The sequence below is a fragment of the Colletotrichum aenigma genome (genome assembly GCF_013390185.1).
Source record: "Colletotrichum aenigma strain Cg56 chromosome Unknown KSG_Cg56_contig02, whole genome shotgun sequence".
In the NCBI taxonomy this organism is placed as follows: domain Eukaryota; kingdom Fungi; phylum Ascomycota; class Sordariomycetes; order Glomerellales; family Glomerellaceae; genus Colletotrichum; species Colletotrichum aenigma.
In genome coordinates, this window is record NW_023500908.1 from 983,558 (window position 1) to 1,001,112 (window position 17,555).

The 17,555-nt window shown below is 52.3% G+C and overlaps 5 protein-coding genes across 5 annotated transcripts; 2 read left to right on the plus strand and 3 right to left on the minus strand.

Annotated features, from left to right (window-relative positions):
- Positions 1-609: 609 nt before the first annotated feature.
- Positions 610-1,074, minus strand: ARO1 (Pentafunctional AROM polypeptide; the record flags this gene model as incomplete). Its single annotated transcript, XM_037317555.1, has 1 exon — positions 610-1,074. The coding sequence occupies one exon, from the start codon at positions 1,072-1,074 to the stop codon at positions 610-612; it is 465 nt and encodes a 154-aa protein (XP_037183060.1).
- Positions 1,075-1,669: 595 nt separating this feature from the next.
- Positions 1,670-3,469, minus strand: qutD-9 (Quinate permease; the record flags this gene model as incomplete). Its single annotated transcript, XM_037317556.1, has 4 exons — positions 1,670-2,030; positions 2,084-2,446; positions 2,509-3,004; positions 3,064-3,469. The coding sequence occupies 4 exons, from the start codon at positions 3,467-3,469 to the stop codon at positions 1,670-1,672; spliced, it is 1,626 nt and encodes a 541-aa protein (XP_037183061.1).
- Positions 3,470-4,287: 818 nt separating this feature from the next.
- Positions 4,288-10,428, minus strand: Chit1 (Chitotriosidase-1; the record flags this gene model as incomplete). Its single annotated transcript, XM_037317557.1, has 15 exons — positions 4,288-5,510; positions 5,578-5,850; positions 5,936-6,272; positions 6,371-6,727; positions 6,790-7,333; positions 7,394-7,468; positions 7,528-7,604; positions 7,670-8,327; positions 8,409-8,838; positions 8,891-8,949; positions 9,012-9,254; positions 9,302-9,698; positions 9,942-9,964; positions 10,018-10,213; positions 10,275-10,428. 15 exons carry the CDS (start codon positions 10,426-10,428, stop codon positions 4,288-4,290), a joined length of 5,046 nt encoding a protein of 1,681 aa, XP_037183065.1.
- A 2,285-nt stretch (positions 10,429-12,713) lies between these two features.
- Positions 12,714-13,508, plus strand: CGCA056_v002299 (uncharacterized protein; the record flags this gene model as incomplete). Its single annotated transcript, XM_037317558.1, has 1 exon — positions 12,714-13,508. One exon carries the CDS (start codon positions 12,714-12,716, stop codon positions 13,506-13,508), a length of 795 nt encoding a protein of 264 aa, XP_037183066.1.
- A 1,963-nt stretch (positions 13,509-15,471) lies between these two features.
- Positions 15,472-16,434, plus strand: abnA-0 (Extracellular endo-alpha-(1->5)-L-arabinanase 1; the record flags this gene model as incomplete). Its single annotated transcript, XM_037317559.1, has 1 exon — positions 15,472-16,434. One exon carries the CDS (start codon positions 15,472-15,474, stop codon positions 16,432-16,434), a length of 963 nt encoding a protein of 320 aa, XP_037183238.1.
- Positions 16,435-17,555: the final 1,121 nt, after the last annotated feature.

Below are 17,555 nucleotides of genomic sequence, written 5' to 3' on the forward strand. Positions count from 1 at the left end.
ACAGGCAGTGGCGCTTACGTCTGTGTAATTCCGAACCCCGTCCGATATCATAGCAGCATTAATTGAGACACTCGGGCTTAAGTCAAAATCTGCCCGAGGCTCTCGATGGAAGATTATCAGATCATTAGATCGCAGAAGATCTGTGAGCTTGTAAGAGGATTCATTACATTATCTACTCTGGCGGCAAAAGTTTGTGACATGTGATCTAAACACGAGCAAGGGCGCAACCAGATTCGCGCGGCCCAGAACTATTGTCTCGAAAGAAGGCCCATCAGCTGTCTCCCACAATTCACTTCTGCCAGAGTGAGTTGACCGGGAGCAGATGGGGCGGGGAGGAGCTCGTGTGTTACAAGTGATATCGGCGAAAGCATCCTTGAAAGCTGGCCACGCTGACCCATGCCCACGGCAAGGAGAGACTTGGGGTTTTTTGAAGAATGACTTCTCTCGAACAGAGCAAGCTCGTGGCAGTCATAGACATCTGCGGGCTTGATGATATCTACGGATTCCGGCTTATCAGCTAAGGATTTGTATGGGGTTGACGATTTGGGTGTGTTTACCTCCGAAAGCGTCCGCTGTGGTATACCTCTCCCGTAGGAGGTCACTCGTCCATCATATATCACCAGTCCAATCGTGAAACGAGGTGATGATCTTCGAGCTTCCTTTCTTCTCAACGACAGCGTTGATCATTTCAGGAGACCATTTGATCTCAACATCGATGTATTTGCACCGCTCTTCAACAGCCATGAGCATCAACGCCAGAGCCTCGTTCCCGGCGTCCGGCGGAAACTTGCCCCCTTGAGGCACTGTGCGGATAGTAAAGAGAATAGGCATTTCGGATAGAGATTGAAGGAATTTTATCTGAGCTTGAACGTAGCTCAGTGGCGGCAAGTTCGTTGCACCCAGAGGCTCACGAGAGGGGCTAAGGAGATCGACTCTCATTTCCCAAATGTCACCACCATGGCTGATGTTAGGAATATCAGCAGCGCCAAGAGCTATGTCTGGATAAGTAAGGGGTATGATGAAGGTTTGTCGACGCGGATCATGGGTGTGATTATCGAAAATGATGTCCGCCATGATGATGGTGAATAGGTGTGCAAAATTGATGGTATGGTTGTGGAAAAGGCTAATACTAATGCGCTTCGTCGCAGGTGGTGATCATGTACTTTGGCAACAGCGATATTTTAGTAGACTTTTCCCGCGTTTTGTTGGTTTTAATGCCGTTCAAATTCCGAGAAAGCTCATCGGGTGATGTCAACGCCGTCCACCATCCGGGAATAGCTTCCGTCCCGTCTCTTGCAGCCGGCAAAGAAAATACCCGTCTCTCATCACCGCAACACATGGATATCAAGATCCGACATCATGTCTTGACACTGCCAACTGCCATTGATACTAGCGGTCAACATGATCTACTCAAAATAGCTCGACTTATGTATCAGCACAAACGGGGGTATGAATTCGTGGTCCTCACAATTGCAGCGGAAACTTTGAGTCATGGCCAGGACTTCAATTCCTGTGATTAATTCAAGACAGATATTAGTTGAACTGAGAGCGCAAGATCTCGTGACTTTCATTTGCCAAATGTAACCAGGCAGGCTGACTCGGGTGCCCAAGAAGCTGGTAAAGCTCCCGCTGGGATTATTTTGCGACAGCCTATGAATCATAAAATACCCTAAGCTTCATGATGAGACGCTGCAATCTCCTTCTCGTCACGCCCCAAAGCATCAGCATGGCCATCCGCCCGACGCTGGTTGATAATCTCCTCAGTCTGTCGACGCCAAGTGCGAGGCATACCCTTGCGGGTGAACAGTATGTCCATGTCTTCAAGAGAGATACCCTTAGTCTCTGGAATGAGGAGGGAGGTGAAGACAAATCCAAACACGACAGAACAAGCGAACAACAGAAACGTGCCATACGTGATGTCCGTCATCATGTACGGTGTCGAGTAGACAATCGTGAACTGGCCGAGCCACTGAGCACAAGTCGTGAAGACCAGGCATATTGAACGGATACCCATGGGGAAAATCTCAGCGCTATGAGGCAAGGTCAGCAGCGTGCGGACTTGAAAGGGTCGGAGATGATATACCAGAAGATCCAAGGAATGCCGTTCCATGAGATGGCATAGAAAACGGCGAATACGTAGATCATTACGATAGCGACATAGGCACCAGGTGTTCTATCGCCTGCAGACAACTGACCGGCCTCGAAAGATCCAGACAGCTCCGCGTATGCTCCGAGATAGAACAGGGCGATCGCGGCCCCGGTCGAACCGATCATAAGGGATTGTCGGCGGCCGAGGGCGTCGACACCCCATATCATGTAAAGCATCGTAGCAAATGCTTTGACGATGCCAAAAATGCCGGTAGCCAGAAGACCTACGCTAGTGCCAGTAAAGCCAATGGATTGGAAAATCGAGGGCGAATAGTAATTAAGAGCGTTGATGCCAGACCTGGAATGATTGAACTCAGTACTCTGTTAAAATACCACACTGAGACGACCATCACCACTCACATGTTTTGGATGAACATTAGAGCAATGCCCAACAGAAGACGGCGTCTGTTTGTGGGAGGCTTGATCTCCCGCAGTTTCTCCAACAGGCCCCTATTCGCACCCATCGCAGTCTCCTCCTCAATCTGTTGTAGAACCGTGTTGATCTCCCAGTTCAGATAGGGATGGTCTGCAGGCAGTTTTCGCAGGCGTTGAAGAACCTTTCTCGCTTGATCAGTGCGACCGGCGTTCAGAAGCCAGCGAGGAGACTCAGGCTGAAGAAACATGCAGATGGACAGAAGGCTGCCAGGGATAATCTGCAGTGCGAATGGCACATGCCATTGGGTGTCAGAGCTTCCTGAAATATGTATGTTGACTCCGTAGTTCACCCAGAAGCCGATGATCTGGGAGAATTGCAGGAAGATTTCGAACACTCCGATAAGGCGCCCGCGAATCGCAGGGGGACCAGACTCGGAGATATATACCGGAATAATCATAGAAGAAGAACCAACGGCAAGACCTGTAATTGATTTCAATGCGTCAGCCACCGCAAGGACTTGGAGTCGCATCGTGACCAACCTGTCAGAACTCGGCCGGCGTAAATTAGAGCTAGATTACCGCTGGCAACGAGCTGTAAGATCGCGCCAAGGTCGAAGAGCGCGCCGCAACCGATGAGCACCCAGCGACGGCCCAGCCGCTCAACCAAGTAGTAGCACAACAAGACACCAAAGAAGCATCCACCCTGAAATGTGCTGACGATGTTGGCTTTGAGCGCAGCAAGGTCGGTGCCTGGCGATGAATCGAGACCGAATCGACTCTGGAAGGATGGAAGCGACATAGTGCCTCCTATGAACGCAGAGTCGTATCCAAACATCGCGGACCCCATGGCTGCGGAAGCTGCGAGCCCATAGATCCTCCAGTTGTAGACCTCCGCAGGCGCGGGGTTCGCGGAGTCATCCTTGGGTCGCTTGAAGATGTTCACCATTGTCATTGGCTTCAATCACGTGCGATACAAGCGAACTATCAGACCGAAGAAAAGACGAGCGTGTCTCAGAAATCCGCCTATGATCGAAGAAGGCTGTTTCCAGATGGATTTAATATGAACATGAAGTGGGTTTATCCACTCTGTTTTGGCGTGCTACCCCAGATCTTACCCCGGACATCCACACCTCTCTTCCCCAGCTTATGGAGCGAGCGAAGGGTGAATATTCTCCCCAAATTCGAGATATGCACGATGGCCCAGGGATCTGAAGAGGGGTTTTGAATGGGAAGAGTTCTTTCCCGATGCCAAGAAGCCAATCGGGTTATCACGCCAATGAAAGCCAAGTTGCTCTTTGATTGGAGATCCCATGATTTGGTCAGAGACGTATTGCCCAGCAGAAGGTGGGGTTTGCCGAGCTCGCCAACAAATGCTATTCACACAGCCATGTCGCCTTGTCTGCAAACCATTGGATGATGGGAAAGGTGTCAACAAGGGTCGCGTCTGACGGTTGCTTGTTAAGCCGGCACAGGCTGACAGTTGAGACCACAAGTTACATCGCATACAGTAGCGCTACATCCATCTTGAAAGCGCAGACACCGCAGGGCCGTTACCATGGACTTGGGCTCCAAACTAAGAAGTCAAATAATCATGTCTCAATGCTTTTCAAGTGGATGATGACATCGCCATTGTTTTACCAGCGGTAGCATCTATATTTGGGTTCCTGGCAAACTCCCCATACATGTTCCTAAGTCAGTGGATGAGCCGTAGCGATGTCATCTGGATGACAAAAGAGCGGAAGGTTTGATTTAGGCTACGGAAAATTAGGAGCTACAGCTGACGTCGTTTTTCTTGCAGGTGTAAAGCCCACACATCGAGGGCGCCTTGCATAGGCCGCAATTACCACCGCCCCAAGTACTCTCCATGTCCGAGCCCTTGATTGTCTTATTGTCAAGTTGATAGCATACTGTGGACTCGTAGCTGTAGTCGACACTGAATATTTCGGGCTTCCAGCCGTCTGCTGCAGTATACTCAAAGGATCTCGCGTTGTTCTTCACAACGGCCTTGGCGCCGTTGTCGCACTCGAGCTCGAAGACGGTCTGGTCGCTTGCCCAGTGTTTCCCGCCGCCCGTCCGGCAGACTTCCACGCCGTTCTCCCAAATCTGGACGTTGACGCTGTCTGGCTGGAATGCGCAGTTGCTCATGTAAACGTGAGCAGCCATGCAACGTGGTTTCGGTGCGGGAGCTGGCGGCGCTGGGGCAGGTGTTGGACCTGGAACCTGCCACGTCGCACATCCAGCAGTTGTGATGGTGGCTTCACCGTGGGGACCGCCGGTGATCGTCCAAGTCTCACTCTTGATACACGTACCACCTGATGGGCTCGGGGCTGGGCCGAGTGTTGGGAGATCGGGTAGATGGAATATGCTAGACGTAGTCGTACCAAAGCTGGCGCAGGACGTCGAAGTCACGCAGACGCCGCCTCGTGGTCCTCCGTTGCACAGCGTGGCAGTTGTTGACGAGAGACATACTTGCCCAGGAGGAGCTGCTGTCGGTGCCGGTGTCAATGTTGGCAAGTTGGTCAACCCACCTCCAAATCCTCCACTCTCAGCTGGCCTGGTGTTGGTCGGGCGCGAGGTTTCCCACGGTGGAGCAAAGTCCGGTGGCGTATTAGTTGGGTTTGGGCTGCAGTAATATCCAGAGCAGAGATGGCCGCAGTTTGCTGTGCAGAGAGGCGCCGGCGGACCCGGCTTGTACGTGACACCAGGACCTTGGGGCGCAGGGTTGTTTCCACCCCCAGGCAAGTTGGGAATCGGGCAGGCTGCCTGTCGGCTGTCCAGCCCTCTCTTTTGAGAGCTTCCACATTGTTCGAATGGATCGGCAAGGTTCCAGACCATTTTCTCTTTCTGTTCAAAGTCTGCTTCATCTTCCGTGAGAGGGAGAGGTCGTGACACTTGTTGCATGATGGATTTGATGGATGCGGGATCCTCCCCGAATCCGTAATGCATTCCTCTCACGTAGGCAACAAGACCTGCAACCAGCGGAGCGGCTTTACAAATGAGCATAATGTAAGTAAGTGGTCGTAAGTCTTGACAGTGAGGATGCCTGTGACTTACCAAATGATGATCCAGTAGCCGTGCCTGCTGAGAACTGCGGTGACACAAATACCTCGTTTGGAGGAACGAGTAGCTCTTCGCCTGGGGCCCATGTGTCGCCCGCATTGCTGTTGACCCACCAGCCTGCATTATTGAGGTAGCCAACAAGAAAGGCCCCGTCGAGATCTCGGACTAGGATTCCTGGGACAGTTGTAGGGTCATCTTCGCCTTGGTTTCCAGCGGCAACGACGAAGGTGATTCCGTAGCTTTGTTCCATTCTCTTCATCAGCATATCTGCCGAGGAGTCAGCTGGTGTCTTGTTTACGGCAACTCGACCAGAGCGGGGGCAGCTTCTGACGACTCATCTTTCGCCACTTACAAATAAGCTGTGTGAGAGGATCATTCCTGTTCTTCGCAAAACCACCGGACACATTCACCACACCTGAGTTCCTAGGTTTCGGGTTCCGCTTGTCTTCTTCTATGTCCTCATCCGTGAAGTCATTAAAAATAAGCGTAAGTGCTTCCAAGAAGCCCTCTGCGCGTAATCCTGGAGGTCCGCGTGGCACAAACACGAGGTCAGCATTTCTCGCGATGCCAACTTTGGAGCCAACGGCATAGTTTGCCACCAGATGTCCATGCTCGGTCTCGAACGTGCTGGGCTGACGTGCTGGGCGCCAGCTGCCCCCGGTGAGAGCTTTTGCTTGCTTGTCGAAGTCCTGCATTTGAAGAATTAGCATAATAGGAGGCGGCGGAGGGCTGAAAGAATCCAAGTCTAGAGACTCTGTCCATCTGATTCCCAGTCTCAAATACTTACTGCTGCAACATGTCCCCTCCAGCCGCCTTCGACGATGTAGATCGTTTGACCCTCACCTTCGGGTGAGCTGAATTGGTACGTATATTTGCCATCGTTCGGATCGTGTTCGCCATTCTTTTGGAACCAATATTTGTTGGGCGGCCAGGAAATCTGTGACAGATGCCAGTAATGGTCGTTGCCTTCGAACCTCTTTGTTTTGGAGGTACCCGGCGCGAACTGGGGAGGTGCTAGTGTGATGTTGTGACTCGAAGGTCTTGGCTCTTGGATTGCTGCAAAGCTTCCATCTTCCAAGCCTTCAAGCCCATCTCGCTTGCCCGTTGACGAGGTCGTAGATGGCATTCTATAAGCACGACCAACCTGGGGATGGAAGTTAGTGAGTGTATTGCGACCGTTAGTGCGACGTGGTTACGCCGACGTACCTCGTCAATTTCGTCAGAATTGAAGTAGTCAAAGGCAAGAGGGCCAAGGTTAGTAACATGGATAAACGCGGTAAAGCCCATATGCTTCGCTTGAATCATCTCAAAGCCATTCTTCATGTCTCTTTTCTTGAGAGCTGTATTGCGTCGCTCGAGGACACCTTCGACAATTGCTCGAGCTGTGGCCGAAAAAGGCATGCTCAAAAGAAGGATACCATCACTGCCGTCTTGCTCGTTGCACCAACTCGGCTCGGAACGCTTCACAAGGAGTCGTTTCTCCGGTGCGTGGGTCGCTTCTGGAAGATCCGGAAGCTGCATAGCTCGGCGCGTAAGCTTGCAGGCATTCGCTGTCTTCGTAGCTTCAACATCTTGGAGATTGCAGCCCGTAATCGTAGCACATCGAGATTTGACCTGTGTAGCTGTAGTCTTCGTTGTGCCCGCGGACACTGAGGTAGCGAAGGAGCTGGTTGTAATGCAGAGCGAAGCTTCCGCGGGCGTGCAAGAGGCGGGCTTTGGCGGAACCTCGATACTCCCACCAGGATGGACACTATCCCAAATCATAATCAGCAATTCAATCACCAATTGCAGCGGAACTAGGGGTTATTACGTGATCTTAGGCCAAGGGGGAAGCGGGCCGATGATGTTGATGTTGGGTGGGAACCTCAATGGAGGCGGGGGCCCTCTGCAAATGGCAGGTTAGAAGACGATGGGCGTTTGGTTTCGAGATAGCGCTGCACTCACGGTCCCCAGATGCCGGGCGGAATGATCCATTCCAAGCCACCGATGTGTATGTCGAGGTCATCCCACTTAACGCATATCTGTATCAGAAGGACGTGTTAGAAGACTTGTCAGAGTAGCAGGAGGTAGAACGTCGAGAACTCACCCAGAAAAACCAAACTTTACAGGTGCTCTTGTGCTTGGGGCCTTCTCCATCGTCATCTTCACCGCTGTCGGGCACGTCGGTCTCGACTGGCACGACCGAAATTACTTCGGGCCATGTACCTGTGGGCTCAGGATCATCATCTATGTCCCATGTGAACGGTGTTTTGCTGGTAGAAGGGAGCTCGGTTATTGTGGGCGGTCCTGCTGGTGGGACAGTGATGATGGGGAAACCTGATTGCCCTTGGCTTTGATCCTTTGAAGTCCATTGAGCGGGAGGACCTTCCGTGACAGAGGGCCAAGGAGGGATCACGAGAGTCCTGACCTGAGTCAGACCTCCTGGAAGAGTGAAGGTCGTGACAATAGGCGGGATGCTGATGCTGGGCAAAGGTACGATCGTGCTGGAGTCAATTTGACCAGAGGTGACGTTAACATTATAGTAGTCCATCGACTGGGTTACGATGGGCGGAATCTGAATCGTAAGGGTCGTCGTAAGATCTGGCGCGATCACGACAGATGTCGTGTAGGATGGGATTGTGATGGTGGTGGTGGACGGAAGTGCCCTCGGGGGCAACACCAGCTGACAAGGTCCAGTGCATTGAGCGGGAGTGCCGGAATACACTTCGGGAGCCAGGAAAACAACTTCTGGATCATCATCTGGCCTGCAAATGGTTAGACTGGTTGAATGGGGGAGATTATGAAATACTTGCCCTCCTGAGCCAGGAACTTGGAAATCAATTGACCAAACCATGGTGCCACCGAAGCAAAGGCCATCAGCAAAGGCCCTCTTTGCTGCAAATGTCTCTTCGTCATCGTATCCAATCCATTGATCGTCCCAGGTAATCTGCTTCATCATCGAGTCTGCAAGATACTTTGGCTTGATGTTGCGCCTCTTGATCAGCTGCTCAATCTCCACCAGGGACATAACGCCTTCGAAGTTGGTGCATGGCGCTGGGTTGCTTGGACCCGAGAACGGACAAAGAAGATCGCTGCAGGAGGGGTCCGCAAGCGTGTAGCCACGGCCGTACATAGCAAGACCGAAGTTGAGCTTTGCGGGATTCAAGCCATCGAACCAAAGAGGAACGGTATTCTTGGAGATCTCCTGTATATCCGCTTGACCTCGAACCTTCTTGCCGAGAGCGAGGACATCGGCATCCCAAGAGCCGTGCAGATCTGTCCAACGTTAGGAACCAATTGACCCCGAGCTTCTTCAAAAGAGACATACCATATGCCATGAAGCCAAAGAAGTCGACGTGAGGCTCCATAGCCTTTGCATCAAACCACCTGGATGCCAATGTTAACGAACTTTCAATGACAATCAAATATATATGTATCGATATACTCACCTCAGATACCAGTAGTCGGGAGCTAACGTAAGACTAATGCCATAGGCGGTGCCGTACGCAGCTCGCATCTCTTTGACCAGAAGGGCGAGATTCCTGGTATCAGCAAGCTTGTTGCCGCCTCGTTCAGGTGCGCCCGGGTACTCCCAGTCCAGGTCGACTCCTTGAAACCCATGTGTATCCATGTAGGTCTTGACAGAAGCAATGAAAGCAGCTCTGTTCTCTTTGGATGCTACCATTTCACTCCTATAAAACGTTAGAAATGACAAAGCTGCGGCATACCTCATGCTTACCAAGTCTTGTGCGTTGCGGCTTCCGGGTTGCTCATGTCAAAGCCTCCGACGGCGATCCAAGTCTGCAGCTTTCCATCTTTGGAGAGGTCCGTAAACTCTTTCATCAGCGGAACATCGTCAGGGTGCGCCGCGGCTATGGTGAACGCGACTGGGTCAATGAACGCGAACGAAAAGAAGAGATGGGTGTAGCCTTTCGTGTCAAGCTGTTTCGGCGTGACCCTATTGCAGAGTCGGGTCCTAGCATTCCATGACTGGTAGTATCCGATGGTTCTTCCCTTGGAGCTTCCGCTGCCCTGTGCACAGGATGGGGAGCCGGTGATTGCGCAAGAGCCATAACCAGCCTGGCATGGCAGTGTTCCGTGAAGAGGATCGGCATTGTGGCAGTAGACGTCGGTGGCTACATCGGTTAGCACGGGTGCAAGCGTTTGAACCATTCAACTTACTTCCACTAGATGGCTATCAGTATCGCTTCTGAGCTTGGGAACTCTGAATTCGAGAGGGACTTACCACCATCCGGTCGCACTACAGCACAGCTTCATGCCACATGGCATCTCGGCATTCTCACTAAACTCGCCACACATTGCGGTCGCATTGCATTGACTCTGGCAACCTGTACCGCAAAAGTCTGGCCCATACCCACAGATGTTCTTGGGCCCACAGCAGCTGTTCATATCCCAGTCAGCACGCGCCGACAAGAGATACTTCAGAACTGTTACCTTCCGTCAACACAAGGACCATCTGTGCAATACAACGGTCCGTCGGCACGGCGCTCGAGGCTATGTGGCTGCCTTGAAGTCAAGTTTGCACTAGACTCGAGCAATGAATCAAACTCCACGTCCTCTGGAGTAGCAACGTGAGGTGCCTTGGCTGGGTTCTGGTGAGCGGGACTGAGCTGGATGGTGTCGATCCATGCTGCGAATTATTAGCTGCAAAGCAATGATAACGCAAGGCCCGTATTCATCATGCCACTCACATCGTTCTTCAGATGCGCGTTTTGCGTTGTTAAGCTGGTTGTGGTATGGGTTGGTTCGACGATAGGCGGAGGCACCACAAGTGAGAGTCAAGATACAGACAAAGACAAACGAGCCGATAGCCAAGGCTACCAGCCGGCCGGTTCGTGACTGCATGTTTGACAGCTTGCCTGGTTGACGCCCTTGCTCGTGTCACTGTGCAGTGACACTACCACCGGGCGGAACGTACTTATACTGGTTCTCGGCTTGCGGATTTTGAATCAATCCGAGCGCGGCTTACAAGGCATCAAACACGGTCATGAATTTTGCCGCGGACCCCAAGCCTAAGAGTCCACGAGCTTCAAATTTAGAAAAATCATCAGACATATCTCGTATTGATCCCTGAGTAGAGGGATCAGAACGACTCTCGCCGGAACGGGAGGCAAATTGAGATTGTGGTCGAAAAATTTCGACTCTCGTCAAAGACTTCCCAAGTCTAGATGTTCGGGAAGATCTTGGCAAATGTCCTTCGGATGGATGCCTAGGCTAGCACTGAAAGGGACTGGTTGAATGACCTGAAATGCAACCCATCAACAAGCCAAAATTCTGGCTGGTCATTGTAGTGCGGCCCAGAGACAATTTGAGCAAGGGCAACTATCTTGCCCCCCCTGAGTGCAGGCGATTGTCGATCGCGTGGACTGTTGGCCGCACCTTACCTGACAGATTTCGGCACGCTTCTGATTTGCGCGCTCGGAATGCAAGTGGAACTAAATATTGAGTCCCAGGATTTCCAGTAGTGTGTTGCTACATTAGGCAGTCGACGTTACTTAAAGCTTTTCAGCTCCAGGGCTAGCTAGATTCCTCTGCAACCACACAAGCGGGGCTCGAGTCCGAGGATAACCAGGGTTACTATGCTTGTTTGTAGGGCCACCGCTACGGCACAACGTGCAGAATGTTCCTGCCTAGAACACACTTTATTTAGAAGTTAAAAGAGTCCGACAAGACTTTGCCATATTAGGAAGGTTACTGTGGTTGAAGGATTTTCGGTGTGACCCGATTCTTACCATTGGGCTGCGTCGGAGAGCCCCTCAACTATTGAATCGAGGACACCAATTGAACTCCTGAAGTCACGAGCTGCCGCGGTTGGCTCTATCACGCTGTGACAGACAGAGAGTGTTGTTATGTGTAGTTGTGTTGATGTACTACACTATATATCCTCTCATCGCAGCTGCTCGTCATTATGGTGTTCAATGACACAACTATCTCGTTCATTTCGCTCATTCATCATTAGCGATGAAACAGTTCGCTCTTCTCTGGCTGTTGCCAGCTATTTCATTTGCTCAGTCTACGACTTCTACTACCGATGTTCTGCCACCGTGGCAGACCGGAGTGGAAACTGAGGACGGATCTTGCGGCCCATCGAGTGGCGGACGAGTTTGCACTCCCACTTGGGGTGCTTGCTGTTCTGCTGATGACATCTGCGGCCGATCCAAAATCGCCTGCGGAGACGGCTGGTAAGTCCTCACCCTATGCATCTATATCTGCGCATTATACTAACAGTGAGAACCCTCATTTTAGTCAACCTCTTTATGGCAACTGTAACAGCGCTGCTCCTCCCCCTACAACGTCAACGGTCCCAACAACTCCGGCACCAGGGCCAGGCAGTGCATCTCCGGACGGCTCATGCAGTGGAACGAATCAGTTCACTTGTGCCGGCTCAACCTTCGGTTCTTGCTGCAGCGGCGGCAACTGGTGCGGTGACAGTACCAGTCACTGCGGAGCCGGCTGTCAGAACAAGTTTGGTAACTGCACGGTCATTGCGGATAACATCAGTACCGACGGGAGATGCGGCTCCAACGGCAAGACTTGTCTAGGATCTGCCTTTGGCTCCTGCTGCAGTGAAGGCGGCTGGTGTGGTAGCGAGCAAGCCCATTGCAGTGCTGGCTGCCAGACCGGCTTCGGCAACTGCACCACCAGCGACGGCTCAACGCCCCCCAGCGACGTATCCACGGATGGGAAGTGCGGAAGCAATGGGAAGACCTGCAAGAACTCAGCTTTCGGAACCTGCTGTTCCAGCTCAGGCTTTTGCGGTTTTGAATCGGGACATTGCGGCAGTGGGTGCCAGAGCGGATTCGGTACCTGCACTGCTGGCAACGACAACGTATCAACCGACGGATCTTGTGGCAACAATGGGAAGACCTGTAAAGGCTCTTCCTTTGGCGAGTGCTGCTCTCCCAGCGGATTCTGCGGAGGCACGAAAACCCATTGCGGCCCGGGCTGTCAGTCAACCTTTGGAACTTGTGATGCCTCCTCGAGTAACGTCTCGACGGATGGCACCTGTGGAAAGAATGGCAAGACATGCAAGGGGTCTGGCTTTGGGGACTGTTGTAGTTCCTCGGGATTCTGTGGCTCATCCACCAGCCACTGTTCTGTTGGCTGTCAACTGGACTTTGGAACCTGCGATGCCTCTGCTGGCACCATCTCCACAGATGGTACTTGTGGCAAGAATGGCAAGATATGCAAGGGCTCCGGGTTTGGTGACTGCTGCTCATCTTCAGGCTTCTGTGGCAGCTCCAGCGATCATTGTGGAACAGGTTGTCAAACTTCGTTCGGCACTTGTAATGCTGGCTCTGGCAGCATTTCCACCGACGGATCTTGTGGTAAAAATGGGAAAACATGCAAAGGGTCAACATTCGGCGACTGTTGCAGTTCCTCGGGCTATTGTGGCGGCACAAGCGATCACTGTGGCTCAGGTTGCCAGGCCTCGTTTGGTAAGTGCAACAGTGGTTCCGGAAGCATTTCCACGGATGGGTCTTGCGGGAAGAACGGCAAGACCTGCAAGGGATCAGCTTTCGGTGATTGTTGCAGCTCATCTGGGTACTGTGGAGGCGCCAGTGACCACTGTGGAACAGGCTGCCAGGGCTCGTTCGGTACATGCAACACTGGCTCGGGCGCAGTATCTACTGATGGAGCTTGTGGTAAGAATGGAAGAATTTGTAAGGGATCAACTTACGGAGACTGCTGCTCTTCTAGCGGCTACTGTGGCAAGTCGACTGATCACTGCGGTGCGGGCTGCCAGTCTGCATTTGGGACATGCAGTAGTGGTTCAGCGGCCATCTCAACCGACGGTGCCTGCTCAACAAACGGCAAGACGTGTAAGAGCTCGACCTTTGGCGATTGCTGTAGTGCTTCGAACTACTGCGGCAAGACGACTGCTCATTGCGGATCTGGATGGTAAGTTATTGCCCATGACCTGATACATCTGAGAACCAGTATTGATCTTTGAACAGTCAAAAGTCATTCGGAACTTGCTCGTAGGGAACATGAGATGGGATCGAAAGCTGCCACGTGATGTCTGGCGTATTTTCATGTAGTCTGTATCCACGTATCACATTTTTGTACCTACGTTGTATGTTGCATTAGTAGAGGTCTCGGCATTCTTTGGCAAAACGTTTACTTTGCTTGGAATCATGGAGAACAGAAACAGCCTACAAGATGTGATTCGCTTAGAATTCAATAATGTGGAATTTACCGGCCCGAATGCCGATTACAAGCTTATGTAACTGCATGGCATAACAGTCTACCAGCACCTTGGTGACATTCATAAGGCTGCGGTGCCAGACAATAATAACAAATCAAAACTTTTTCACGTACATGTTCACCAACTACCCAGTCTCAGGCAGGGCAGCACACCCGCCATGAGCAATGGTGCCATTTTCAGGCTGCCCCCTCTTGAGTCTGCCCCGGGACGTCCGTGATCTTATTTATTTGTTCGACTTCATTCCGGTTACTAGTACTCGATAGCAACGACCCGCAATTCAGCGCTGAATACTGTGCTTGTGACCCGCGCCTCGCCTTTCTCCGCGTCTGCCGGTAGATCTAGCGTGTTGGAAGCTGGATTAGCTACCTCGGTCCAATCAAAGTCATATCCATCGTGATATTAAGTGCCGTTGCGTTGAAGATTCCTCCTGATTTCTTGCATGCATTCTGAGGAACTTCGGACCTGATACCCAGGGAAATCCATCGGTGGACATGGGCAGACAATTACCAGCCCCCCGGCCCCTGAATGCCCCGAACCGACCGGCCCTGGCCAGGGGGCCGCCGCGGAGGTGTCCGAATACGGGTGCCCCCTGGCTACTTGCATGTAACCTTCTTCCTATTTAGTGGGGTCATATTGATTTCTCGGTCATTTTCCTGCACGGTTGTTAAGATCCTTGCCACGTGGACGCCCCATCTAGATTAAGGCCCAGATCTGGGCACTCTAGAAGAGACAACTTTACCTTCAGAATCGTAATCAGGTTTACCTGGTGTTCCGAGGTAAATGCATATTCGTGTGGGCTGCGAGGCGCTCATCCAATGTAAACGGTTCCAACATGCTTCCTTAGGCCCCTCAAAATTGTTGATCTCGCCTCGCTAACATCAGGGCTCATGCTTAAAATTCCGGAGAAATCTAGCCTGTTCGATCCAATACGGAATAAGCTCCAAGAACACATGAGATAGCATCTCGCCGCCTTGGGTCGCCTGGTGTGAAGTAGTCATCGTCTGAACGACGGGACCGGCACTCGCATGCAGGTTACCTCCTGCCCTCGTCTATTGTGGCCTTGGCTTGACTTGTTTTCCTTTTTTCTGTAATACCGCCTAGCTGGGCGGCTAGCAGGTGATCCTTGTTGGCATTGAATGTTAAATCCGAAGCGGAAGTCGCGACGGCTTAGGCTAGGTCGCATCCTACTGATACCCTGCTCTTCCTGCAGGGTGTCTCGGCGAACAGGCATGCTGTTGCTACCGCACCTATCAACGGCCACTCCCCAAAGGTTTTCCACCAGTTGTTTGCGAGGACTGGGAGCCTCGCGAGGTCAACTCTGTTCTTGGCCCATTCGGAGCGTTTCCGACTTAGACCTGCATGGTATCCGCCTCTGAGCCAATCTTGCGTTGGATGAAACAAGGGCCCTCAGTCCGTAATTGCAGGTAGGTTCAGTCGCTGAACTAATTGTTCCAATGCGTGACCCGTCCCGAGGTCCCTCGAAAGGAGGTCGCTGTTGGCCAGAAGCAATCGTCGCCTCGCGAGAAGGGGAGGGAAAAGACACACTGAAACGGTTGTATAAAGGGGTTGTTGTTAACCTGCGATTTCTTTCCGAGATTCTTGCTCTGCACTGCGATTTCTTCTACCCCTGCACAAGAAACTCCAGCACACATCTAATCAACAATCGGAAGAACTTTGCAATGTTCTTCTCACCCCGACTCGCCGTCGTCGGCCTGCTGGCAGTCGCTACCTCGGCTTTGACCTTGGAGCCAAGACAGAACGTTGCCCCTGGCCCCGTCTCCGGTGATACTTTCATCCACGACCCGACAATAACCAAAACTCCCAGTGGCACCTATCTGGCCGCATTTACCGCCGACGGCGTGGGGCTGAAGACGTCCACCGACCGGACCAACTGGAAGGACGCCGGCGCCGCTTTCCCCAACGGTGCGTCATGGACAACCAAGTACACCAACGGCGAGAAGAACCTCTGGGCGCCTGATCTCTCGTACCACGACGGCAAATACTTCCTCTACTACTCCGCCTCGAGCTTCGGAACTAGCAAGTCAGCCATCTTCCTCGCTACCAGTACCACTGGTGCATCCGGCTCGTGGACCAACCAGGGTCTTGTTATCGAGTCCACGGCGAACAGCGGGTACAACGCCATTGACCCTAACTTGATCATCGATGCCGAGGGCAGGTGGTGGATGTCTTTTGGCTCATTCTTCGGCGGCCTTAAGATGGTGGAGCTGTCTAGCAGCACCGGCAAGCTCAAGAACAGCAACATCATTTCAATCGCTACCCGCCCCGACAACTCTGAGAATGCCATCGAAGCGCCCTTCATCACCCGCAACGGCAACTACTACTACCTCTGGGTCTCGTTCGACCGCTGCTGCAAGGGCGCTGATAGTACCTACCGCATCATGGTCGGCCGCTCTACCAGTGTCACCGGCCCCTACGTTGATAAGAGCGGCAAGCAGATGATGCAGGGCGGAGGCACTCGGGTCATGTCCAGCCACGGCTCAGTTCACGGACCCGGCCACAACGCCGTGTTCACCGATAACGACGCCGATGTCCTGGTCTACCACTACTACAACGATGCCGGCACTGCGCAGCTCGGCCTCAACCTCATCCGCTACAGCAGCGGCTGGCCGGTCGTGTACTAAGACGAATCACCTTTTCGCTCAGCCAATTCAGGAATTGCGCAGAGACGACATGGCAAATGATGGGCTGACGTGCAGCTGAGACCTGTTCACGCGCGAAACACAGTTTTCCTCGTGTTTGCACTGGTTTCAGACGTTTACTTCGATTGTATCTACTTGTTTCCACCCTATCTACTTATCTCCATTGTATCTACTTCCTTCGACTGTATCTACTTATTTCGGTTGTATATACTTACTTCAATTGCAGTCGCATTTTGCGATGCTAGTCGACTATTCACTGTAGAAAGCATTATGAGCGTGTTCAAGAGATTTGTTGGTTCTACAAGCTCGATGCGGATGGCGGAACTCTCGGGGGCCGACAGCGCTTAACTAAAAGAGTTCTCGGGTGCCCTCGGGCACTGTTATTGTACACCTCAGGCATTGCCTTCTCAATTGCCGCACATATAACTCTACCGTTTAGTCTTTGAACATGCCCCTATCCCGTTGCCTATCTTCACGTGGTCGGCATGTCGTCCAGTCATGACCTGAAAGTTTCGCAGGTATGCAACATCCCTATCCAATAGTGCTACTCCATGAAATGCGGGTTAACTCTAGCCAAGGCGGCGGCATGCGCGGCAATAAGCGTTGACGTCTTGTTGCATCCACTGGATACTCTCATTACGCGCATGCAATCCCCAGTCTACAAGACGCAGTACAAGACAGCCAATGGCTCGTTCAATCGGACATTTTTCCGCGGACTCTACCAGGGGTTCGGGCCCACGATCATCACTGGGATACCTTCATCAGCGGCGTTTTTCACGATATATGAAAGACTAAAGACAGTTACTCGGGACGCGAAGTCAGCAGGGTATCTTTCCGGCGTCCCCCTTCCCATCCTTCATGGGCTTAGCAGCGCGGTAGCAGACCTCGTGAGCTGTGCCATTATCAACCCCGCCGAGGTGTTGAAGCAGAATGCGCAGATGCATGGAGGTGATGCCCTTAAGCCTGTCAACTCACGGCAGTCCCCAACGCTTCTCGCTGTAAAGCATTTCATGAAAAGTCCAGGGAGGCTATGGGCCGGGTATACAGCTTTGGCGGCGAGTCATCTGCCTGCAACTAGCCTAAGCTTCGGTCTATATGAGTTA